Source organism: Phoca vitulina, unplaced genomic scaffold (assembly GCF_004348235.1).
Source record: "Phoca vitulina isolate PV1807 unplaced genomic scaffold, GSC_HSeal_1.0 scaffold26, whole genome shotgun sequence".
NCBI lineage: Eukaryota > Metazoa > Chordata > Mammalia > Carnivora > Phocidae > Phoca > Phoca vitulina.
The window spans coordinates 3001077-3027722 of record NW_022589729.1 but is presented as its reverse complement, the minus strand read 5'-3'; the positions used below and the strand labels follow the sequence as shown (position 1 = coordinate 3027722).

Sequence of the window (26646 nt, the reverse complement as noted above, 5' to 3'; positions counted from 1 at the left end):
CCAAGTAGTAATCCCAACCAGCAGTTTTGCTCATCTGCAGAATCAAGTTGGAGGCACACTCTGACCAGAGAACTTGGTGGGGTATAGATCTGCCTGATTTGGATCCTTAAATGAGTAGTTTTGTTTTCCTTAGAGCCTAGTTTGCCCACACCTCAACAAGGTGCTAAATCACAGCCCCATCTGATCAGAAAGGCTGGTGATGATTCCCGGGAGCTGTGAAGCATAGTGGTGCTCAGGACAAGAGGTGGGCAGATAGAGCTGCTCACCTGCAGAGCAAAGCCAGTACTGGGCATGGGGGCTATGCATAGGCAGAGGGATTAATTCATAGCCAAGGCTGAGGGTATCTCCTGGCCCCTCGCAACCAGAGAGCCTGTTTGGAAAATTGAGAGTATCGTGGAGTGGTCCTTCCCCTTACCACCCATGCAAGGGGGCTGAGATAGAGCTCTGTGCACTGTGGAGAATATCTTCTGGCCCCATCTGACCAGAGAGCTGGAGACAACTCTCAGAAGCTCTGTAGCCCAGTGGCATTCAAGCCAAGAGAAAGGCAGATAGAGCAGATAGTTTGCAGGGCAAAGCTGGTGGCCCTCTTCAGCCAAGGAACCTGGGGTATGAACTGGCTAGAGTTAGGACAACTTAGAAGAGCTGCTTTAGAGCTGCTTTTCTTGCTGTACCCAGGCAGGGGACCTAATTCATAGTCCCACTCATGGCTGAGTACAGCCTTCGGCTAGTCCAACCAGGGAACCTAACCAGAGCACACAGGAAGCTGCACAGATCATCCAACAGCATGACATACGGTGGCATTTGAACAGAGAGCATTGTCTGTGGCTTCCCTCATCTTCAGAGCAAAACCAGTGGCCTCACCTGACCAGGGAATTCAGTGCACACTTAGAACTGATTTGAGCCCCTGAACAATGAGCTGCCTGCTGCCCTGCCAGAGCAAGGAAACGAATTCATGGTCCCATTTATAGTATATAGTACCCAGTCCCAACACTCTAGTAAGCCTGACCAGAGAATTTATGCAACCGCAGAGTCAGCCTAGAGCCTCATGTGCATAGGGAGACAAGCCAGCAGTCCTATCCAACTGTTCTCAGCTGGTGGCACCCCCCCATCCCCATCTTTGGAGCCCAAACAGTTGCCTCACCTCAAAATAGACCATAGCAGCAGGCCCCACTTACCTAAAGACATTACCATCAGACACACACAGAAACCCAAACTGAGCTAACTGGTGAAGAACTCTCTCTGCCAAAGCAAACTTGTAAAGTCTTGAAGAGGAGCCTCATTACTCAAATACACGAGATACTGATGTAAACAATCATGGATCACACACACACACACACACACACACAAAAACCCCAGATAAATATGACACTACCAAATGAAAATAATAAAGCTCCAAATATCCTAAGGAAATTGAGATCTATGAATTGTCAGACTAAGAATTCAGAATAAACTTCTTAAGAAAGTTTCGTGAACTACAAGAAAACACAGAAAACTAAATGAAATTAGGAAACAACGCATGAACAAAACCAGAAGTTTGACAAGGAAATAGCAACCATCAAAAAACCCGAACAGTAATTCTAGAGTTGAAAAACACAATAACTGAACTGAAGAATTTAATAGAGAGTTTCAAAAGTAGACTCACCTTGCAGAAGAAGGAATTAGTAATCTGGAGGATAAGACATTGGAAATTAGTCAGAGAAGCAAAACAAAAAAAAATGAAAAAAAGTAAAGAAACCCTATGGGAATTATAGAACACAATGAAAAGAAACAATGCATTATGGGAATTCCAGAAGGAGAAGAGAAAGAGAAAAGGACGGAAAGTATATTTAAAGCAGTAATGGCTGAGAATTTTCCAAACTTGAGAAATGGACATCCAGATCCAATGACTCAAATAAGAAATTAAAGGAGAAATAATTTTTCTGAGACAAATGAAAATGGAAACACATCAGAACTTATGGGGTGCAGCAAAAGCAGCTCCAAGAGAGAATTTCATAGCAACAAGCCTCTCCATTAAGAAGCAAGAAATATCCCGAATAAACAACCTATCTCTATGCCTTGAGGAACTAGAAAAAGGAGAACAAACTGAGCCCAAAGCTTTCAGAAGAAGGAAATAATAAAGATTAAAGCAAAGATAAATAGAGAACTGAAAAATAGTAGGAAAGGTAAACCAAACTAGCAGTTAGTTCTTGGAAAAGATAAACAAAATTGACAAACCCTTAGCTAGACTAACCAGGAAAAAAAGGGAAAGAACCTAATCAACAAAATTATAAATGAAAAAGGAGATAGCACAGAAATTCAAAGGATTATGAGACTAGTATGAACAACTCTATGCCAATATACCCGACAACCTAGAAGAAATGGAAAAATTCTTAGAAAAGTGTAACTTACAAGACTGAATCAGGAAGAAATAGAAAATCTGACTAGACAAATAACTAGTAAGGAGATTGAATCGGTAATAAAAATCTCCCAATAAAGAAAAACTCAGGGCCAAATGGCTTCACTGGTGAATTTTCCCAAATATTTAAAGAATTAACATCAATCCTTCTCAAATTCTTCCCAAAAATTGAAGAGAAGGGAACACTCCCAAACTCATTTTACAAGGCCAGCATTATCCATATACCAAAAATCAGAAAAGGAACTACATAAATAAAACCACAGGTCAATATCCCTGATGAAGATAGATGCAAAAATTCTCAATAAAATTCTAGCAAACCAAATTCAGTAGCACATTAAAAGGATCATTCACCATGATCACACGGGATTTATCCCTGGGATGAAAGGATGGTTAAACATATACAAATCAATCAATGTGATACACCAAATTAATATAATGAAAAAAAAATGATACGATCATCTCAGTAGATGCTTAAAAAACATTCAGTAAAATTCAACATCCATTCATGTTAAAAACTCTTAAGAAATCAAGAATAAAAACATATCTCGGGGAGCCTGGGTGGCTCAGTCGGTTAAGTGGCTGCCTTCACCTCGGGTCATGATCCTGGGATCCTGGAATCAAGCCCCACATTAGGCTCCCTGCTCAGTGGGGAGTCTGCTTCTCCCTCTGCCTCTGACCCTCCTCCCTGCTTGTGCTCTCTCTCTGTCTCAAATAAATAAATTAAAAAATTAAAAAAAAAAACGTATCTCAACATGATAAAGGCCATATATGACAAGCCCACAGCTAGCATCATACTCAGTGGTGAAAGGTTGAGGGTTTTCTTCTAGGACCAGGAAGAAGATAAGGGTTCACCCTCACTATTCCTACTCAACATAGTGCTGGAAGTCCTAGCTAGAGGAATCAGGCAAATAAAAGAAATAAAATGTATCAATTGAAAAGGAAGAAGTAAAATTGTCTCTATTTGCAGAAGGCATGATTTTATATAGAGAAAATCTTAAGGACTCAACCAAAAACTGTTAGACTTAACGAATTCAGTAAAGTTGCAGGATACAAAATTAACACACAAAAATTCATAGCATTTCTATACACTAAACAACAACATTTCTGAAAAAGAAATAAATTAATTCCATTTACGACAGCATTAAAAACAATAAGATACTTAGGAATAGTTTAACTAAGGCGAAAGATCTCTACTTTGAAAATGACAAGACACTGATGAAAGGAATTGAAGAAGAGGGGTGCTTGGGTGGCTCAGTCGGTTAAGCGTCTGCCTTCAGCTCAGGTCGTGGTCCTGGGATTGAGCCTCATGTAGGGCTCCCCGTTCAGCAGGTAGTCTGCTTCTCTTTCTCCCTCTGCCCACCCCTTGCTTGTGCACACGCGCGTGCTCTCTCTCTCTCTCTCTCTCCCTCCCTCCATTAAATAAATAAATAAAATCTTTAAAAAAATTGAAGACACAAATAAGTGGAAAGATATCTCATGTTCATGGATTGGAAGAATTAATATTGTTAAAATAATGTCAGTATTACTGAAAGTCATCTATAGGTTCAGTGCAGTCCCTATCAAGATTCCAAAGGCATTTTTTTTTTTACAGAAGTAGAAAAAAAGCAGTCCTAAAATTTATGTAGAACACAAAAGATCCCAAAGAGCCAAAAAAATCCTAAGAAAGAAGAACGAAGGAGGAGGCATCACACTTCCTGATTTCAAGGTATACTATAAAGCTGTAGTCATTAAAACAGTATGGTACTGGCATAAAAATAGACCAATGGAACAGAATCAAGAACCCAGAAATAAACCCAAGCACATACAGTCAACTAATATTTACAAGGAAGTCAAGAATACTTAATGGAGAAAAGACAGTTTCTTCAATAAGTAGTGCTGGGATAATTGGATATTGACATGTAAAAGAATGAAACTGGACCCATATTCTATACCACTCACAAAAATTAAGTCAAAATGGGTTAAAGACTTAAATGCAAGACCTGAATCCATGAAATTCCTAAAAGAAAACAGGAACAGGGCTTCTTGACATGGGTCTCAGTAATGATTTTTTGGATAGGACACCAAAGCACAAGCAATAAAATAAAAAATAGACAGCTGGAACTACATCAAACTAAAAAATCTTCTGCTCCACAAAAGAGGGGTGCCTGGGTGGCTCAGTTGGTTAAGCGACTGCCTTCGGCTCAGGTCATGAACCTGGAGTCCCTGGATCGAGTCCCGCATCGGGCTCCCTGCTCGGCAGGGAATCTGCTTCTCCCTCTGACCCTCCCCACTCTCATGTGCTCTCTCTCATTCTCTCTCTCTCAAATAAATAAATAAAATCTTTAAAAAAAAAAAAAAAATCTTCTGCTCCACAAAAGAAACCATCAAAATGAAAAGACAAGCTATGGAATGGGAGAAAATCCTTGCAAACTGTATATCGGATAAGGGGTTCATATCCAAAATATATAAAGAGCTCCTACAACTCAATAGCAAAAATCCCCAAATAACCCAATTTAAAAATGGGCAAATGACCTGAATAGACATTTCTCCAAGGAAAATAATATGGAAGGCCAACAGGCACATGACATGTTGCTCAGCATCACTAATCATTAAGGAAATGCTAATTAAAACTATAATGAGATATCACCTCATCTCTGTTACAATGGCCATCATCAAAAGGACAAAGATGACAAATGCTGGCAAGGATGTGGAGAGAAGGTAACTCTTGTGCACTGTTGGTGGGAATGTCAATTGGTGTAGCTGCTATGGAAAACAGTATGGAGGATCCTCAGAAAATTAAAAATAGAACTACCATAAGATCCAGCAATTCCACTGCTGGGCATATATCCAAAAGAATTGAAATCAGGATCTTGGAAAGATATCTAGACTTTGATGTTCACAGCATTATTTACAGTAGCCAAGACATGGAAAACCTAAGTGTCATCAATGGCTGAATGGATGAAGAGGTTGAGGTATATATACACAATATTATTCAGGAAAACGAGGCAGTCCTATCATTTGTGACAACATGGTTGGGCCTTAAAGGCATTATGTTAAGTGAAATAAGTCAGACAAAGGCAAATACTATATGATCTCCTATGTGCATCTAAAAAAAATAAGCAAACAAAAACAAAACAAAAAACCAAACTCATAGAAAAGGAGATCAGACTTATGGCTACCAGGAGGGGATATTAGGGGGAGGGAGAATTGGAGGAAGGTGATCAAAAGTTACAGACTTCCAGTTACAAGATAAATAAGCACTAGGGATGGAATGTACAACATGATGACCAACATGTTAAGCTAACACTGATGTATGGTACATGCAAAGTTGTTAAGAGAGTAAATCTTAAGAGTTCTCATCACGAGGAGAAAATTTTTTCCTTTCTTTTTGTTGTATCTATATGAGATGATGGATGTTAGCAGAACCTATTATGGTAGTAGTTTCACAACATATATAAATTAAATCATCATGCTGTCCGCCTTAAACGTATACAGTGAGGGATGTCATTTTTTTCTTGATAAAACTGGAAAAAAAAAGACTATTATGATTGCTGGACCTCCCTGTGTATACATGCAGGGGTAGGGGTAGGCCAAGAGAGGGAGGAATGTTCTAGGTCAGTGATTCTCTTAAGTGTGCTTTCTGGACCAGTAGCATCAGCATCACCTGGGAAATTGTTAGAAATGGAAAGTCACAAACCCCTCCCAGACCTACTGGGGGCAAGACCCAGCATCCCAGAGACTCTGGGTGGAGGGAGAGAGGCCCAGCAATCCTTGTTTAACCAGTTCTCCAGGTCTTCTCAAATTTGAGAGCCACTGTTCCAGAGTCTAGACTATAATTACAGCGGTCTTAGGTTCAGAGCAACACCATGCTTCCTCTTACCCTTATTTCAACGATAAACTCTATACTTATAAGCAATGACAGTATTGAGAAGAGTTTTTAGTGTTAAAAATTCAAAGCTAACTAATTACATGAAGTGTTTATGATGGTGTTATTAGCGATGATTTCCTCAACATCAGGATCATCTCAGGCCACCCAATTTCACTTAAGGGTAATGACCATAAATATTCTCCAAATGGTTGTAGTGGGGTTCATGACACACAATTGTACTCAGTTTATAGTTAATTTAGGGAAAGCTCTTTCTGCAAAAAATACTTGTTTTCCAATCCCATGTGTTATAACCTGTGAAGGACCATGGCCATGTGAATGTCAGTTGAAGATCTTGCACTTAGGAAGGGCAGCCCAGCCCAAGAGGGCTGAGGGCCTCCTGGCCAAGTGCCCCCTCCTCCCTGCAGCTGTCCTTGGGGACCATATGTCCCCGTCACCGGATGACTGGCTAGAGGACAGATTGCACCGTGGTCCCTGCTCCACGATGCTGGCCTCTCTCTCTGTCCACGTTTCCAGTTTTCTTTTCTTTGGTTTCCCTTCTTCCTCCCTTTATCCCTAATTATCATAATTTTGGGTTTCTCTTTTATATGGCCTGCTGTCTTCTCCTCCTCATGAAAACATAACTGGATGGTGATGAAACCAAGGGCCCTCTATGGGATCAATAGCAATGTGAAAGAGCAATTCAGATCATAGTTTAAGGGGCATATATTTCATCCCAGCTGAGCCCCCAAGTATGGGGATAACTAGTAATTCTCCAATAATTTCTGTAACTACAGGAAGTTGGTTGGCATTGGTGAATGGATTTGTGAAAAATGGGAAGACAGAACTCTGCAGTGTGCCTGTTCATGCCATGCATTGCCAATGTGACTTTTGGCTTCATTCTGTCCATTCTGTATTAATTGGACATGAACTATTTAGCAACTAATTATTAATCTCCCGAGTGCTCAGCATGGTGCTGTGTTGTGGAGGATACGAAGATTATTTAGATGTGTCTCTGTTTTCTAGAAGCTTATTCTACTTATATGGAAAATAGAAATATAATGATATTTATTTAGTGAGCATTTATTACGTTCTTACTATAAGCTTAGTACCATAAATACTGTACATAAATTGTTTAGTTTAGCTATTATAATTAGCCTATTGGGTAGGTGCTTTAAACCCCATTTTACAGACGGGAAGACCAAGACTTCATGCCAGGCAGCTTGGCCAAGAGCACCAGCTAAGTGATAAAATGATGGAGCAAACTATTTGAGTCCAAAGCACAGCTTTTAACCGTTCTGCTATAGTGCCTCCAGAAGTACGTCCTAACAGGAGTCTTAGGTTAGTCCCGTGCAGTACTTTTTTTCAAAAAATCCACCCCAATGTTTATAGCGGCAATGTCCACAATAGCAAAACTATGGAAAGAGCCCAGATGTCCATCGAGATGAATGGATAAAGAAGATGTGGTCTATATATACAATGGAATATTATGCAGCCATCAAAAAAATATGAAATCTTGCCATTTGCAACGACGTGGATGGAATTAGAGGGTATTATGCTGAGCGAAATAAGTCAATCAGAGAAAGACATGTATCATATGATTTCACTCATATGTGGAATTTAAGAAACAAAACAGGATCATAGGGGAAAGGAGGGAAAAATAGATGAAATCAGAGAGGGAGACAAACCATAAGAGACTCTTTTTTTTTTTTTTTTTTTTTAAAGATTTTATTTATTTATTTGTCAGAGAGAGAGAGCACAAGCAGGGGGAATGACAGGCAGAGGGAGAAGCAGACTCCCCGCCAAGCAGGGAGCCCGATGCGGGACTCGATCCAGGGACTCCAGGATCATGACCTGAGCCGAAGGCAGTCGCTTAACCAACTGAGCCACCCAGGCGCCCAAGAGACTCTTAATCATAAGAAACAAACTGAGGATTGCAGGAGGGGAGGGGGTGGGGGGGATGGGGTAACTGGGAGATGGACATTACGGAGGGCACGTGATATAATGAGCACTGGGTGTTCTATGCAACTGATGAATCACTGACCTCTACCTCTGAAACTAATAATATACTATTTGTTAATTAATTGAATTTTTTAAAAAATCTACACTTAGAGTTTATGATACTATTTTATTCCTGGCATTTAATATTGTCATAGACTGAATTATGTTTTCCTTTATTTATTCACTGTCTGTCTTCTCCCACCAGAGATAGGAAGGCAGAGACTTTATTCTTCTTGTCCACGCCGTCTCACCCCGTGTCTGCAAGAGAGCCTGTATGTGGTAGGCACACGCCCAGGTGTAGTTGTGGGATGATGGGACGTTCTGGATGAGGAGTGTGAGTTTCATAGTGGGGACGGGCAGTAGGTTCCTAAGCCATCAAGAGACACAGTAAAAATAAGAAAATTGAAAATATCTTACATTTTAATAGTATTTTACAATTTTTTAAAAAGTGCTTTCAGGGGCGCCTGGGTGGCTCAGTCAGTTAAGCGTCTGCCTTCGGCTCAGGTCATGATCCCAGAGTCCTGGGATCGAGCCCCACATCAGGCTCTCTGTTCGGCAGAGAGCCTGCTTCTCCATCTCCCTCTGTGTGCCGCTCCCCCTGCTTGTGCTTTTTCTCTCTCTGTCAAATAAATAAATAAAATCTTAAAAAAAAAAAAAGTGCTTTTACCTACTCCTTCTTTTGAGTTCTCAAACCCTGTCAGGGTGGCTTGGCAGGTCTTTATTCCCCTGACTTTACAACGTAGGAGGGTAGGGCTCAGAGAGGCTAGGTCATTGGCCTTAGATCCCATAGCCGGTGAGTGGTGGAGGTAAGCATAGAGACGGTGTATCTGACCTCGCTTTTCCCTGCTCTTTTGAGTCTCTCCGTGTTTTGTGGGATGAATTAGAGTCTGAAGGCACAGACCTGGCCTGGGTAGTGGCCTCAGCTTGTCCCTTCAGACCAGCAGAGGGCTAATCACAACCAGGACGTCTCTGCCAAGGGCATAGGCAGTCGGATCAGCTGTGGTCACCCAAGCAACTTCTCTGTATGATTAAGTCCACGATGAACTTGTCCAGGGAGGATTCACTTCCCCGTGAGAACATTTACAGTGTTAACCAACTCACTCAACTCTGCAGTCATCTAGAGGATTGTTGTCTGGGTCTTTCTTAATTTGGAGAGATAACTAACTCCTTGTCTCCCAACCCTGACTTGAAACAGTTTCATTTTCTCAGATAATTTTATCCTCCAGAGGACTAGTAATTAATGCAGCAAAATTGGACTACTCCAAAGAGATATAGTATTCAATCCACTTTAGTCTGTTTCTAAACCAGAACAATTGCACTCAGACCTTATTAATAGTAACCTAGGACAATGTTTTTTTTTTTTTTTAAGATTTTATTTATTTATTTGAGAGAGTGAGGAAGAGAGCATGAATGGGGGAGGAGGAGATGGAGAGGGAGAAGCAGACTCCCCACTGAGCGGGGAGCCCCACGCTGGGCTTGATCCTGGGACTCCAGGATTGTGACCTGAGCCGAAGGCAGATGCTTCACCGACTGAGCCACTCAGGTTCCCCTTTAACCTAGGACAACATTATGCATATCACAGCCCACACCTAGTGAACCATCGGTGCATCTGGATTAATGAGCTTTTACTGAGGCTGAGCCCTGAGCCCCAAATACCTGATTTGGCTTGTTGTAGGCTTCCAGGCTCCCTCTCTGGTGCTAGCCAAATCCAAACAACACAAGTCCTGGCTTTTGTGTAGTGCTTTCGTCTGTTCTTGATTTGCATACAGTGATGTTGGTGTAGAGGAATCTCATGATATCGCAATTATTAGTATTTCCATATATGACAAGTCTGGGCATAGGGGCAGTCAGCATTCGCACCTGTGCTTATCAGTTTGGATTGCATGTAGATGTGTGTTTATCTAAAACGGGGAAAGCGATAGAAGAACTCAAGAGAAAAGATGCAGTGTGTGTGTGGGGGGGGGGGGGCAAGGTAGGTGTTAGCATAAAGCCTATTCAAATGCGAAGAGGCCCAAACTGATGCAAATCCACAATAATCCCGGCAATCTGCACCAATACTGTCGTGTTTCCCTACAAACCTCTGGTGGCGAGGTTCCCTCCCACGAGCACCAGCCCACCGGGGCAAGCAAGCGAGGTGTCCAGGCTCTGGCGGCTGCCATGATCCCCAGAGTGGAGCTGTAGCTCCCTTCGGGGTCCTGGCTGGCCCCCTGGCCCCTCCCCTGGCTGGCACAGAAACCCCCATCCGTTGTGGGCATGGCCGCACAAAGGTGCCTTTCTGAGACACTTGACCTCCAGCCTGACTCAGGCGTGGACTTGGCTTCTGTCTGCTGTGCTCTGGAAAGGCTTAGTGCCCTGTGATTGGAGATCTTGGCTGGGACTGCAATGGTAAGGTATGTGTTGGGGAGGGAGGAGAGGTTCTGTCCCTTCTGGACAGAAAAGAATGGCTTTCCACCTCCGAGAAAGCCTTCCCGTGAGCCTTTCTTTCCTCCCTCTTTAATAACGCTGATGCCACTTCTAGGTGGCCAGCACCGGATATTTTGCAAATACCGGGGACCCTCGGATCTTCATAACTATCCCATGAGGCAGTTGAGGCAGGGAGAGGGGATGTGGGGGCACAACACAGAGCATCCCAACCCTGTGCCCTTGGGCAGTACAACTCCCTCCTTGGGCCTCAGTTTATGCATCTGTAAAAAGGGAAAAAAAAAAAAAGACAAATACGCATTTCCTGCTTCCTGGGTTGTGACAGAAACGATCAAACAATACAACTGTAAAATGACTCCATGCCAAGGATTAGGTAAGCATAGGGGATTTTTATATTATCTTGTAGATGAAGAAATGGAGTCTCCGAGATGTGGGGAATTTCATCCAAGGGTATACAGCTGAGTTGCAGAATTAGGCCTTAGAAACAGTCTCCTATTTCATGCCCAGAGTTACTTTCTAGCATTCCATGTGTCCTCTGATATAAAGAGTGATCTTTCAGTGGACTGTGGGACACAGAGCATCTGACTGTCGCCACTCTTAGGCCAGGATATGCACAGGTGACTGTCCTTTACTTATGTCTGGTTTGCTGGTTAAAAAGTCTGTCTCTCAGGGCGCCTGGGTAGCTCAGTCAGTTAAGCATCCGACTCTTGATTTCAGCTCAGGTCATGATCTCAGGGTTGTGAGATAGAGCCCCGTGTCAGGCTCTGCATTGGGCGTGGAGTCTGCTTAAGATTCTTCCTCTCCCCCTCCTTCTGCCTCTCCCCCCTTCTTCCTTTCCATCTCTTAAAAAAAAAAAGTCTGTTTCTCTCCTCACTGCAGGAGCACCTTGGGCCTGGGCTTGGAAGTAGACAGGCCTTGGATGAAACCTGGTCCTGCCGCGGGGGCCCTGCATGTTGGAGGGGAGATTCCTGAACCTCTCTGAGGCTGTCTTTATTCCTTGGGCAGGAGCAGAATGAATGATACTACCTGTCGTGTGCATTGCCATGGACATGAGAGGACATGTGTACCCTGGACACAAAAGGGCTGACACAGAATTGGTGCTTGGGACATGGGCATTGTCTTCTGTTTCAAGGTCCCTGTCTAGTGCTGGGACCTGAGCGGTTTCCTCAGCCCGGGCTTCAGGGTGGATATCGTCACCCCACATGGGCCCAGCAATTCCGGGCCTGGCGTCTGGGCCTTCCCCAGTCCACCCTTTCTCCACATAGCTCCAGCCACAGGATTCCCCTTGTCATTCATCTCATCACTGCTGACAGCATCGGCTCTGGGATATTGGGGCCCCTCTCCACCTGTATTTCTTCTTCCTCTAAGTTGTGTACCCTCCGATGAGGCCCTGAGGTTCCCTGTCCTGGTCCCTGGGTGTGCATTCATTTTCTTCCCCTTCCTGAGGTTAAAGGCAGGCTGAGCCCTCCAGAGCTCCAGCTTCCTGCCCTTGGCCTCTGGAAGACCTCGCCTCCCTCGTCCCCGTGTTTAAGCTCCTGCCACTAGCTTCTCTGGCTCACGGAAGCATCTTTTCTAACTGCCCACATTTGGACTAACATTTCTCACCATGCCCAAAGAACTTAGCCAAGTTCTATGTGATATTTTTGATTGTTTCGTATGTGCTAACCCTGTTTTCTGTTCCTTAAGAGCAAGGGGTTATGTCTGAGGTCTTTGTTACCCCTCCCAGTGCACTGAGCAGTGCGGGGCTGGAGCCGTGTGCCCGCACACTTGCTATTTGATGAGCCCCCCGCCCGGGTCGATGTCTTGCTCCCGTGCCATTGGAAGTTCTGCTCTTGTGACATGCGGCGCCCCATCTCCTATATCTGGAACTGCTGTGCGTTGTTTGTGTGACTCATTTGTAGTTCAAGTGACACCTGCACGATGTCACCTTCTCCGGTCCCCTCCCCTAGCTCCTCTGAGCAGAGTTATCGTTCTTTGGCCGTTGGATCTAATTCCCCTTTCCTAATCTGAGATCTCTGTGAGAGGAGAGGGTGAGTCTTCATCATCCACACATCCCAGGGTTGTCCTGGTCCCATGCCTGACACGAGCCCAGAATGGATGCTTATTGAGTGAAATGATGCAATGAACCGGTTCCAAGTCTGATCTTTCATGGGAACCTGGGTTTGGTCGGAGTCGAGACCTCCTTGCAGAACCACGTGCAAGGTAGTTTCAAACAGTAGTTTGAAAGTGTACTAGTTCTAGTACAGGGACTCGACCCTTCTAGAGGACTTCACGTCTTGCCTCTTGGATTTTAGATGCTGCACTGCATCCAGAGTTGACCACCGTTCGGCTCCAGGAGAAAGGAATTCCGATCCTGCAGTGCAGGGCAGCAACTGAAATAGCTTCCTGTCTTCATACATCCCGCCCTTCCTCCTTTCCCTCCCCGCCCCCGCCACAGCAAGTCCCAGACCCTTCCTCTCCTCCCCAGGCCTGAAGGACATTTATGAGGCTCATCATGGGGGCAGCATCTGAGGCCTGTTCCTGCCTCTCCCTTCCTGAGCATGCGGGTCTCTTCCCCCACCCCTCCCACCACCACCCTCACCTCCTGGGCCAAGCTCAGATATCTCTTTCCCTGTTTATGGGCCGTTGGGATTTTTCCAACAACCTGAAATGAATCTATGCGGCCCCACATGTAGTGGCAGCCCATCTCGGGGCCATAACCCACGGCTGGGTCTTTCATCTGTGATTGCTTCTGTCATAAACGAGTGGGAGGGCCAGGCAAGGGGGAAGCAACAGCCCTGAGCCATTCCAGATTTTTTTTTTTTTTTTATGAGAAAGGGGAAAGAAAGACCCTGAGAAACATGTTCAAACTTTATGCCAAGCAAATTCATTTCACTATGGTAGGCTGTGCATGGAGACTTAATCTCTGGCCTTCCCCACTAGGAGTCAGATTTATGCTGTGTTTGTGTCTAAATGGCCTCCAGGGATGCTGACATTTGTTGTTGGAGACAGCGAGTGGTGTTCCTTTCATCTCCACTGAGGGGTGTCAGCTTAAATTATGAGGGATCGCTCTGACCTGCGTCTGGGTGTGGGAGCACTGGCAACAGAGGGGGCCGGCTCCCTCTTGCACTCCCACGTCTCTGCGATTTCAAAGTCGCTCTTCATCTTCTGCTCTCCAGGCTTCCTGCGGGTTCTGGGAGAAATTTCCTAGCTCTTTTCGAACACTTCTTTCTCTCGGGCCCATCGATAAGTGTGTATCTTAGGCATTGCGTGTTTTTTATGGAGAAGTTGGGGTCCGAGTCTGACAGGCCTGTCGCTGTGGCAAGAGAAGGCGGGAGCCTTGGTGAACATCCCAGGAGCAGCCTGGAAGTTCCCCAAGAGAGTGAGAGGGCAGTTCTGCCCGGAATATTTACAACCCAGCAGATAAGGAGTAGGGCGATGTTTAGTGATGGTCTGCCTTCTCCTGGGCATCTGTCGGCACCTTGAGAAGTGCCAGAAGGTCCCTCCCTGCTCCGTCTTCAGAATCTCTCGCTCGGCTCTGCCAGGACACCTGGAATTCCACAGCAGTGACTGTTCAGTTGGAGGCATTTTCTGTTCAATGCATAGATGTTTTTGACCGTGGGAGAGAACCCATCCAATTGTGCTCATCACTGACTCCTCGGTGTCCATCAGCAGAGCTCCCTGTCCCCAGAGTCAGAACTTGAAAGACTAGGATGGAGGATATGTAAGTTTTGATGGAAAACAGGAGGTCAGGAGAGGTCTAGAAAGTGATCAGCTCGCTATGGTATGCAGGCTGGCCTGGGGCCCGTTTTTGGAAGACATGCCTACTCATATTGTCTGTAGCTTCTGCGCTCTAATGGCAGAGTCGAGTTGTTGTACTGGACTGTGAGGCCTGCAAAGAGTAAAATAGTTACTGTCTGGCCTTTTACAAAAAAAAAAAAAAAGAAGTTTGTAGGCCCCTGGTCTAGAGCATGAGGAGCTTCTTGGAAGGCAAAAGGTGGGACCTGAGGAGACAGGAGAGAGAGAGAGAGATAGAGAGAGAGAGATTAGTAGCAGAAAATAGGAATCGAAGGGAGAAAACGTACCCCAAAAGCAATAGAAATACTTGAGACCAATCGTAATCTTGTTCTTTCTGTCCTCCCCCTCCTGCCCCTCCTCCCCCACCCCCGGCCCCCTTCTCCTTCCTCTTCTGAAAACAAATGTTTTCATCTCTCCTCCTCCAGGGACAGGGAGAGGATGAATGAGCCACGCATAGTGCTCTCCACATCCTCCAAAAGTGGGCACCAGGGACCAGCCTACAAGATAGTTCTCTTTCCTCCTCCCCATTGTTCCATGATGGAGTAGCAGCTCTTGGGGAAAGTATGGGTATCCCAGACAAGGGGGGCCTCAGATAGCCTGCCTCGGGGGCTCCCAACAAATTTCAGCAATTACATCTTCCGTCTGGAACCGGCCCAGCCCCGTCTCCCTCCCTTCACCTTCCTTCTCGCAAGCACTCACAGGCTCCCAGCTACACAACCAACTCTCAGTGTTGGCTGGGGTCATGTCTGCAAAGAGAGAAATGAACGCTGGGTTTGTAAAACCTCAACTCCGACTTCCGTCGACAGGCGACTATTATTAACAGAAAACATGTGTCTCGGATCAAGAATTCTTTTATGTTGAAGTAATAATGGTGACGATGATGATGATGATTTAGTAGGCACCTGTTACATTCTAGACAGCACTAAACCCTTTCCGTGTATCATCTCATTTAATGCCAACAACCCTGTCACCCTCCCCGATGAGACAACTGAGTCTTGAGAATTTGTTCAAAATCACACATCATAACGGGCAGAGCCAGAATTTAAACCTGAGTTTGGATGACTCCAGAGCCCACATTGATTTCCCAAATGATGGCAGCGTATATGAGCCATTATCAAGGAATCTAGCATGATTTTAGACCTTACATTTTCATGAGTTTTGTTCTCCTAGTTATCAATAAGCATTCGCATCGGACCATGTGAGGAATGACTGTCAGAGAGACTGACTCCAGAAGACATTTGCAAATATCGTTTTATGGACAAAACTGGTTATAACACGTGATGTTCCTAAATTATATGGTTGCATTTTCTTTTATTGTTTTTATCTGATAAAATATTTTATATGTTCCAACGCCTTTTTTTAAATTAAGCTTTTAATTTAAATTCCAGCAAAGTTAACATACGGTGTTACAGGAGTTTTAGGTGTGCAAGACAGTGAAGCCTACAAGTGCATTTTCAGATGTAGGCTGCACGTTGGATTTCATAGTCGTTTGTTCCAGATTCAGCCCCTGTTCATCGCTGGCCTTACAGGAGGTCTGTATGCTCCTGCGGGGGTGGTGGTGGGGGTGTCAGCCCATTTCCAAAGAAAACTCACTGAAGGCCTCACAGGTACCAGAAGAGCATCCTTTTGACCCTGGGAGTCCAGCAGCAGACAGAATTTTTGGCCTCAGGGAAGGACCGGGCTTTGGGGAGAGGAGGTCTCTGAGCAGTGGGGTATAGGGCCTTGCAAGGGTGAATGTGGGAAGTCAGTGGCTTTTTTCCCACTGTCTCTCTTCTTGTGGGGTCTTCTTATTACCCTGTGGCTTTTAGTTCTTATGGGCTCATTTTTTTCTTGCCATTCTGAAAATATCCTTCTAGAAAGATCCTAAAACCCCTTCCTATGGAGGGATGGTTGAGGTCAGCTTACTGGATTTGCCCCAGGGAAGAGCTGCCTCAGAGGTGAAGATGCCAGAGTAGCCATTCCTTGTCATGAGGATTCTTCCTCTTTTATCTCTTCTTTAATCTTTCTGAGTTTTTCCCCTGTACTCTTGAGGGGGTTGAAGCAGAAAGGAAAAGACATTCTTTCCACAACTATTTCGAGCCTCCTGTGCACCAGGACCGTGTTAGTTGCTTTGCCCACAATAGCACTACCCCTGAGCCACCTGCAGGTGTGTTATTGCTGCTGTGGTGCACGTGGGGAAACTGAGGCCCAGTGCGTGACCGCACTCCCATAGCGCCACGCTTATAATGGGGGGGCCGAGCTGGATGGAGACCTAGATGTGCCTACGTCAGACCTGCTCAATGACATTGAAAGGGTCATGCCCTCAAGAAACTCACAAGTTAGTGTCCCTTCTTGTTCCAACTCTATGTCTAAAGGTTCATAGAGAAAAGAAGCCATTGTCCCTTCGGATGGAGTAGTCAACAGAAGTCTAAATGAAAATGGCATATGCAGATGAGCATCCTTTACAGAGGAGGGTGGGATGAAGAACAGGGGTTGTGTGGCTCACGCATGGAGGGTCCCCTCCACCTGGATTTCTTGAGGTGTCCAGAAGGAGAGCCAGGATCAGGACACCAGAGCTGGGGACACCCTTGGGATGGGGCTTCCCACTGGAGGAAAGAGGACAGCTGAGCTCTGTGAAGACCCAGCGAGAAACGAGGTTCTTGTGGGGGTTGTTTGGGCACATAACTGCCAATGGCTTTTAATGCTGAAAGTAGGAAAATGTCTCCCTCACATCGTATTCCGCAGACCCTAGAAGCATCTTCTCAGGAGCATGAGGTCCATGGGATGCACGAGGAAGTCTGGGAGAGAACGTGACGTAACTGAAGGCTTTGCTTCCTTCAAAGGTTACTCCTCCTACTGCTCACTGCTTATGAAGTAACCCACACAAATATAAATACAGTTTACTTTAGTAGTTATTTTATACACAAGCAATTTTGGCTAACTACTTACGCTATATCTATTCTCAGTTATCAGTCCCTGCAAGTAATCTAATGCTGGTCCTCTATGGCCTTTTAAACAGTAATATTTTCTACCCCCTGGCAGTGGCTAGAATTTCAGACACAGTGTCTAGGAAATTATACAAAACGTCTCCAGGCCTAGACTTGAAAAAATGACATCTAAGAAATAACATTAATAACCAGTGCTTATTGGGCATTTATTATATGCCAAGCAGAGTTTTGAGTGCCTCATTGGTAAACTCATTTAATCCTTACAACTGTTCCGATGAAGTAGGTTCTCTTCTGTTCCAGTTTTGCAGGTAAAGAAACTGAGTCAGAGAGAGTTAAGTACCTTGGTCAAGGTCACACAGTTAGTAACTTTGGAGCTAGGACACTATCCTGGGAGAAAGTTCGGAGCCATAAAGGCGGACTTTCTGATTGCTGTTTCTGGATTTTAGAGGTATTTTCCTTGGTCCTTTCCTGGAGGCTTTCAAGTCAATCCCACAGAGGTTACTACACTCACCTATAAAGCCGTCCTGGGAACACGGACCCGAGTGCCTTGTTATAGAATAACACACAGCTCCAGGAAGTGGCTTTGAAGACCTTAACACAGTATTTTCTGCTTCTTTTAGGCAAAAGTGATGATGAAGAAAGCCTTTGCAAGTCAGCCAATGGGGCAGGGAAAGGAGCCGCTGAAGACGGCAAAGACCATAAGCGCCCCAAACGTCCCAGAACCATCTTGACAACCCAACAGAGGAGAGCATTCAAGGCCTCATTTGAAGTATCCTCCAAGCCGTGCAGGAAGGTACGGGGGGGAAGAAGAGGGGAAAGGGGACCGGGCCCCACTGTTTGTGTATACTGCCCTCCCCTGGAGTGTCCATGGGCACACGTGGGGGGGTCAGGGTGGTGAGGGAGGCTGTTCAGATAGAGTCTATAGCCTTGAGCCCTACTGGAGACCCCAGATCCCTAACGGTGTGGCCAGGGAGATAATAGGATCTCCCTATACTTTTGTGCATCTATACCCATTTCAAGTGGCTGCTGGCTCAATTCATGGAGAGCAACAGGAAGAAGAACAACAGCAGGTACCAGTTGGAGGGTGTAGACCCAGATGCTGTAACAAGGAGAGTAAAAATATAGTGGCTAATAGAAATCTATTTATTTATTTTTGCTCTAGTTTGTTCCACTTGGATGGTGACTTTGGGATTCACTGATGTCTTAGTTCATTCATTTTTGTTGCCGAATGGTATTCCACTGTATGGATGCACCACAGCTTCTTTGTCCATTTACCTGTTGATGGGTATGTGGGTTGTTTCCAGTTTGGGGCTGTGACAGATGGGTCTGCTGTGAACTTTTGTGGTTTAATGAGGTACGAGTTTGTTTCCATTTTATGTCACAGCCCAGAGATGAGCAACCCAAGATCAGCAGGGAGCTCTGTTATCCGTCACATGGTTCTAAGGGGCCGTAGGTACTACCATCTTTTCCAGCCACCATGCTGGAGAAGGAGGAAGTAGAGGGCAAGGCATGCCCCAAGATCCTTGACCACACCTCCTCTGAGGGAGCTGGGAAACGAGTCTGCCTGGGTGCCCACATGCCCTGCTAAAGCTTGGGAATTCAACTGTTAATAGGAGGAAGGAGAGAATGGGTATCGGGGACAATCAGCAGTCTCTGCCACAAACAGCTGTGCCCGTTTATTAAGGACCCGCCATTTACTGACGGCCATATGCTCACTCTTGTTACCGATACGATACAAATAAGCACTTCTTAAATTGGAACTCGTGGAGGAAATACATTTTTAAAAACCTTAGCATTGTTTTTCTCTATCTGTATGAGTCGGCTTCTGCTGTCAAAACAAACAAAAGCTTAGTGGCTTCCAGCGGACATTGTGTTCTTGCTCCTGGACTGTGGTTTGGCGGTGGCCCAGCGGGGCTCAGGTTCAGGCCTGCTCCACCTGTCTCTCCGGGGCTCCGGGCCGAAGGAGCACGCTGTTTCCATGAGGATGGCAGAAGGCAGGAGGCCAAGTCACACCGGGCAAAACCACTGAAACGCTCTCCTTGGATCACACGTGCCGTGTCCACACACATCCCATGAGCCAAAGCAAGTCATGTAGCTAACCCAGTGTGAGGCAGGGGGAAGGCCCACCTGTGGGAGCAGGGCAGGGAGGGGGCATATTTGCGGAACTGACCAATAATACAGTTTGCCACCACCTCTGGCCTCCTGCCGACCTCTTTCTCTCTCTGCCCTTGCGCTCCCTAGGCTCCAGGGAAGGTGCTGGTAGGAAGTAAAGTAGCCCCAAAGTAGGTTTATGCAAGGACAAGTGATCACCTCCTTCTATTACTACTAATTCTACACGTATTAGACTCCCAGCCTCTGCATGGCCCCGTGCCTGGTGCTGGTGGCCAGGCAGCCTGCAGGCCCCCAGCCAGCGGGGGAGAGATGCGTCTGCACATAACTAACATGGGGGAGAAAGCTGTGAGGACCATTACAGAGGGGCAGCCGGGAGCCGTGGGAGCCCGGGGAAGGGGAAGGTCACTTCTGTCTGGGGAATCAGGAAGGCTTTGTGGAACAGGTGGCTTTTGAGCCGGGCCCCTGAAAAATGGATAGGGTTTCAGCAGGTGGAAGTAGGGCCGGGGCACACTGCTATTTTAGTTGGCTTAGCAGAAGGATGTGTTTTAAAGATCTGGTTTAATCATCTCACTTCTCCTAGGCCTCAGCCCCAGTGAGGTGATAGAGGTGGGCCACTTCCCAAGGCGTCCTGTGAGCTCTCTGCTCCTGTGTTAGGCGTTCAACCCCATGTCCCCCCAGAATCTAAGCAAGAGGGCGGTGTCTCTCAGCCTCGCTCTCAGAAAGGCTGAGCTTCTCGCCTTTTCCCTTCCTGCCACCTTGCCTGCCCCTCAGCGTATGTCTGCGTGGAGGGCAGATGTTTCAACCCATCTCTTCCTCGTGGGGATCTCGACAGTCCTATCTCTGTGGGGCCACAGCGCACGTGCTGATCAGAGCTGACTGCTTTCGCTCTGGCAGATTCCAGATGGCTCTGGTCTTATTCTCCTTGAGTGGGGCTCACTCAGGATAACAGTAAATGTGAATATTCATGAAACACCCAAAGTCACCTAGAGCTATGAGGGACAGAACCAAAAATGTAGGTCAGTGAATTGAGACAGATGAGAACAAGAGAGAGCCGTTTGTTTTGCAAAGTGATTTTCGCTCTCGGTTCTTCTTAAGTAGGTCAGTACATAGGCGTGGATGTGACTCTTAAAGGACAATGATAGATTTTGCTAATGTTCCAAAACCACTTGAAGGCCTAATTTCCAGAGTCAGAGAAACCCCTCTTGAAATGCACATCTAAATTAATTATCCCTTCCTTTGTTTACCTGGTGAAGGACCTCTCTCCACCTCAAGGGAAGCAATGGTCTTGTGTTTGGGATCACGCTGGCCATTAAACACCAGCCCGCTCCCATTTAAGACGCGGCCTACGGGCCTCCCAATGCGCCGTGTAGGGAATGTTCTGCCCCCTCACCTGAGATGCCAGTGTTTCTCTATTTCTAATGTTCCTTTTGTCAAGGTGAGGGAGACCCTGGCCGCAGAGACAGGGCTGAGTGTCCGTGTCGTCCAGGTGTGGTTCCAGAACCAGAGAGCTAAGGTAATCTGCTTCCTACTGTCGTCTGTCTCTGTGTGGCTGGTTTCCTGAAATAATAAATACTTGCGGTTGGGTTATCGAACCAGAACTCACTGGATAGAGTAGTTCTCCTGATTCAAAAATTTTGTTATCGATGGTCCTGTCAGCCCCAGCAGCCCCGCAGAAGGGGAGAGATGGGGCATTCGTTTTAGTGAAATGACTGATTTTCCTAGTGGCCATGACTGTGAATCTGGCCAGCCGTCTGCTGGAATAAACATCTTTCTGTCTTCTGGTAAAAGTGGATTCTTTCATTCACCTTTATCTAACCCAGCTACCAAAGTTCTTTTAAAATTGCAGAGAGAAACTTCCATAGCACACATGTGACAGGACTGAGGCCATATCCTAGCATGGTGGCATGAATGCCTTTACTCAGTGCCCCCCATATACACCCCAACCGTCATGTTGTCCTCCGGATCCCACCAAGGTCTGCATTGCCCCACCATAGTCTTTCATTTATTTTAGACCTTGTGCTCATCTAGTTTCCTGGCCCTAAAAAGGCATGCGGCCCATGGCCCATATGTCGGGGGTCCTAATCTATAGTGGGTGGTAAATTCATATCTCATTATCTGATCACGATTGGCTAAGACAGCACGGTGCTGCCCTAACTGAATTCCTCAGCACAGGGCCATTGATACGTACTCCATCCCGAGAGGACTCCATGTCTCCATAGGTTTGGGAGGCCCCGTAACCTAATAGATTCATAAAGCAGAGGAGTTGGAAGCTCTGAGAAATGTTTGCTTGTTTTTGTTAGCGTCTCACGGGACCGTAACGTTCCACAGAACACGGTGTGAGAAGCATTGGGTTAAGATGCTCCTTCCGGGAAGTTTTGGTGGTAACAGGGTGCTCTGGGAGATCAGCTCCTTACCTGGAGTCTCCAACACCAGGGCCAGCAGACGGGGGGAGTGGGCGGGGAGTGCCACGTCCCAGGCGACACCCTGTCAGCAGCCCCTTGCCGCGCAGCTAGGCCTGCCTGCGGTCCCCACGTGCCACACTTACAGCTCACCGGAAACTGTCACAACACAAGCAGCTGTGTTTATCTGCTGAGAGGAAGTCCCTGTGCTTGTGAGCGGCCTGGTGCTTCCCAGCCAGCTGACTGCGCCCGGCAGCGGGTGAAGAGCCCACAGCAGCCGTGGACAGCCTCGCGGCTGGCTCCTGTCCTGAGTCAGGCCGCGGGAGTGGTCCCTCCGCTTTCCGCACGGGGCCTGTGTGCCTGCTGCCGGCCCCCCGCCTCCAACCCCCTAACCCTGCACCCCTCTCCTTGTCAGATGAAGAAGCTAGCCCGGAGGCAGCAGCAACAACAGGACCAGCAGAACACCCAGAGGCTGAGCTCCGGTAAGCGGGGCCCCTCCAGCCAGGCCTGCGAGGGTCCAGGCCTCACCCACCACTCAGCTCTTGCTGGAAGGCCACTTCTGGGCTCAGCGAAGCCCTGTCTGCACCGAGGGCAGAGGCTCTTCCAGCGAGGATCGCGCCCTGGGGGATCTGGGAGAGGGTCGAGGGCACCGAGCTGGGGCCTGGGAGGCTGACTGAGGTGGTCCGAACCTTCTCCAGAGCCCCCGGGACTGTGGCAGGACTCCCCGCAGAGCCCAGGACACACCCAGATCCTCCTCCTTCCCAGCAAATCAATTGACAGAGGACACCACTGTGACTTACCCCTTTCTAAAATGACATAACAGTAAAAATACGGCGAGTAAAACAGTAACCCTCTCCCTCGTCGGGCACGTTCATAGTTCAAAGAGCGTTCTCACACTGACCCGAGTCTGACAACACCCCCCACCCCACCAGGGGAGCAGAGAAGTCCTTTGTACCCATCTCACTGATGAGCAGACAAGGGCTCTGCAAGGCTGACCGGGGTCCTCGCTGAATAGGGGGTGAGTCAGGACCGGAGCATAGGTCTCTGAACCTCGGTTCCACTAGGGCCATGCCACCCCAGCTCTCCCTTCCTGTGCACCCTCCATTTGCTGTTGTGGTTAATAGGTCTGGTGTGAGGACTGGAAAGGGAGTGAAGAGGGACAGGTTGTGGGACTCTTCAAGGGAGTTAAAGGAAAAAAAAATCAAATAGAACTATATTATGACCGTGTCATTCTTAAAGGGATATGCCCCCGACAGCCATCCAGCGGGATTCCCTGAGGGGTCTGCTTGTACCTCAAACAGGAATTGTCAGCCTTCAGTGTGTACATAAATCACCGGACATGTGGTAAAGTACAGATTCTGATTCCTCTAGTCTGGCTAGGCCCTGAGATTCTGCATTTTTAACAGACTCCCACTGCTGCCGCCCTATGGACCACACTTTGAGAAAGGTCATGACTGTGACAATTGTTCTCAGGCCCCTAGACAGGGCTCCTTGCCCTTGCATGATGGACCTTGCCTTGTGCTTGATACCTGGGCTCAGCTCAATCTAGAATCTGACTCTTGCAGCCCAGAGTTCTCTTGGCTTCTTAATCTTCTAGGCCAAACAGTATCTTAACAGCAAGATAGATGCTCAGAGAGAGAAGTTAAACAAGGACATGGGGACCGGGGAAGGTTGTTGGGGCAAGTTGGTCAGGAGACCCGAATGCTGCCCCAGCTCCACCCCCAGAGCTGTTTGATCTGGGACCAGCCTTTCTGTCTCCTGGCACCTCAGGCTATCTGTCCCCGGGGTGGGATAATGTCACCTACCAGCCCTGTCGCACTGGGCCCCTGGGAAGTTCAGAGAGGGTCACTGACATGGAAGAGCCATGCACATCGACTCCCATAGGCCAGCACACTCAGGGTGGGGGAAGAACGCATCAAGGCATTATGAGAACACAAACTCAGAGTGCTTGAGACTCGGAAGAATTCGAAGGGCAACTCCTAGGGCAGACTTAAGAAAGTAGAAGCCGTGGAAAGTAGAGTCTCTAGGTCATGGGCCGATGTTCAGAGAACCACAGCAAGATGTGGAGGCAGGAAGGGAGTCCTCCAGTCTCCGAAAATTCTCTACACAAGTGTAGCAAGTTGTTCCAAAGCACATTTATCAGCTCCACGAGGTCAGCGGGGCCGGTGTCGTGAACCCCACTTGATTGACGGGCTCTCAGTGGGGTGATGCTGGAAGGATCTTTAGATCCATCACCTCCAGTGGCTGCCAAACTCATGTGTAGCCTTGGTTTTAATGATGTATTTCGAGAAAGCTCTCCAAGTTCAACTGCACCTCCCCCATCCCTCTTCTCTGAGGTTGACCCTTGATGGCCCTTGAGGTGGGCGCAGGCTGGGAACCACTGATGTCGCCTTGTTCCAGACCATTTTTTTAAAATTTTATTTTATTATGTTATGTTAATCACCATACATTACATCATTAGTTTTTGATGTAGTGTTCTATGATTCATTGTTTGCATATAACACCCAGTGCTCCATGCAGAACGTGCCCTCCTTAATACCCACCACCAGGCTAACCCATCCATTTTATAAATGAGCCAGGAAGTAAAATGATCTCACCACGGTTCCACAGCCAAGATGGCGCTCCATGATTGTCACCACCTGGTGTTCACACCCTTGTGTCGTCTCCTTGGATGCTGACGAGGGCTGACCTAGGGAGTGACTTCTGAGGCGAGGTCACGACAAATGTGGCAGGTTCTGCTTTGCGCTCTGCTGGACTGCTGGCCCCGGGGAGGCCGGCCGCCATGTTGCCGGGCTGCTCAAGCAGGCCTGTGAGAAGTCCGTGTGGTGGGGCAACAGTGGGATGGCAGACACAGCACGTGCCACCCCAAGTCTGGGGCTCCCGGGATCACCAGCACCAGCCCCTCTCACTCCTCCTTACAAAGCTGCAGCAAAGGCTGGTGCTGGACGGGGACACTGGGCAGTGGGGCGTATGAAGTTCTGAAGATGCTCTTCGCCTTCTCTCCCAGCATGGGGCCCTGGCTGCACTTGGGGAATGATATGCGTTCTTCTCTGTCCTCCAGCTCAGACAAATGGCGGTGGGAATGCTGCCATGGAAGGGATCATGAACCCCTACACGGCTCTGCCCACCCCACAGCAGCTCCTGGCCATCGAGCAGAGTGTCTACAGCTCAGACCCCTTCCGACAGGGCCTCACCCCACCCCAGATGCCGGGAGACCACATGCACCCATATGGTAAGATGTACTCAAGCCCCGCAGGGACCTCTCACAACCTGCTTGCATGGGATTCTCCTTCCCTCCCCGACGCATCCGCACAGTTCCCAGATGCTCCCCCGAGGCAGCAAAGCAGAATACGTGCCCAGAAAGTGCTGCTAGAATCATCTAACCAGTGGCTACAGAAGAAGGACCAACACACATAGTCACTAGTGATATTTCCACTCATTCTCCTTTTCAAAGATTCTTGTTGGTTTTAAATAAGAGGTTGTACTTCCATTGTAGACCTGTTTGCTGTGGTCAGATTTCCCTCCTTTCATCTCATACCTGGTCCCACATGCTCGTAAGCAGTCTCCGCAGTGATGTGGGCAGAGGCCTTAATTGAACCTTTCTAATTGAACCGATACTATTTAAGTGCTCTAAATTAACTCCTGAAACAACCTGACTTGTGAAGTGAAATCATCCCCTGCCCCCTCCCACCCCACCCCTCCAATCTGGGGTTGCTTTAAACGTTGGGTGTGTGGATAGCTTAGCCTCCCCCACTCACCCTGCTTGCTGCTTCAGCTGATGGTCAGCGCTGGGCCAGGGCACTCTGATGAGGTGGGCGAGCTCTGGAGTGGAGGGCTGAAGTTCAATCTCAGGGCCAAATAGAGGTCACTGCATTTTTATACAGAGAAGGTCAGTGGCCGATGTAATGCATCTAATCTGTGTAATCTGTGATAAACTGCACCGATGGCTAAAAATACAGTTTTATTTCGCAAACCTTCAAAACAGTATCAATCAGAGATACATGGCTCAGCTCACAGATTTTGTCAAGCAAAGTGCTTTTTTTGCCTTCATTAAAAAACATTGTTTGTTGTTGAAGTAACCCCTGTCCTCCCATGTGATGCGTACAGCAAACTAGGATTAAGATCCAGCTCTCTGCAGAGACTTCACTGACCCTCATTCATACATAGATACATCTGAGCAGGTGGCATGAGTCAAGGCTGAAATGGAGACACCTCTATTCTTGTCACAGTGCTCCTGGAGCGATCCACAGTTTGCCCTACCGGCTGCTCCATCAAGGGTGTAAATTAGTGGAGGGCGGGCACCTAACCGTCTGTCCTTTGCAGGACACATTCCGGGAGTCAGCAGGCATTCAGTCTGATGTTGCTGTTTGAAGGGACCCGTGTTACCCCCCGGGGGTGGCACAAGCCTCCTTCACAGCCCCCTACTTGTCTTAGTCCCGGGCCTCCTTCAAGAACCATTTTGGGGGGCGAGTCCTGCCAGAGCCCTGCCCCTGCCTCTCCAGCCGGCCCTGCCGCGTCCTGCCCACTCCCCAAACTCACTGTCTAGACGTTCTGACATTTACTTCTGCTGCACCCCATTCGGCCCTTTGTCCTAACCTAGTTTATCCTGTTTTCAGGGGTTGTGCTTTCCACCCGGGCCCCCTAAGGCCCTGAGAGATCTGCGGACAGGGATCCCCTCCCTCCCTCCCGCTCCCCTCACAGCTCTCCCTCCACCTGCCCCGCAGCACGCAGCACGCAGCACGGGGGGGGGGGGGGGGGGGGGGGGGGGGG

The 26646-nt window shown here is 47.4% G+C and overlaps 1 protein-coding gene across 1 annotated transcript in view; it reads left to right on the top strand.

Moving 5' to 3' along the window:
- The window catches only part of LMX1A (LIM homeobox transcription factor 1 alpha), a 155907-nt gene that overhangs the window by 128864 nt on the left and 397 nt on the right, over positions 1–26646 (top strand). The window contains exons 4-7 of the mRNA XM_032422388.1: positions 17986–18158; positions 20913–20990; positions 22292–22358; positions 24938–25108. Coding sequence (XP_032278279.1) covers positions 17986–18158; positions 20913–20990; positions 22292–22358; positions 24938–25108 — 489 coding nt within the window. The remainder of the gene's footprint in view (positions 1–17985; positions 18159–20912; positions 20991–22291; positions 22359–24937; positions 25109–26646) is intronic.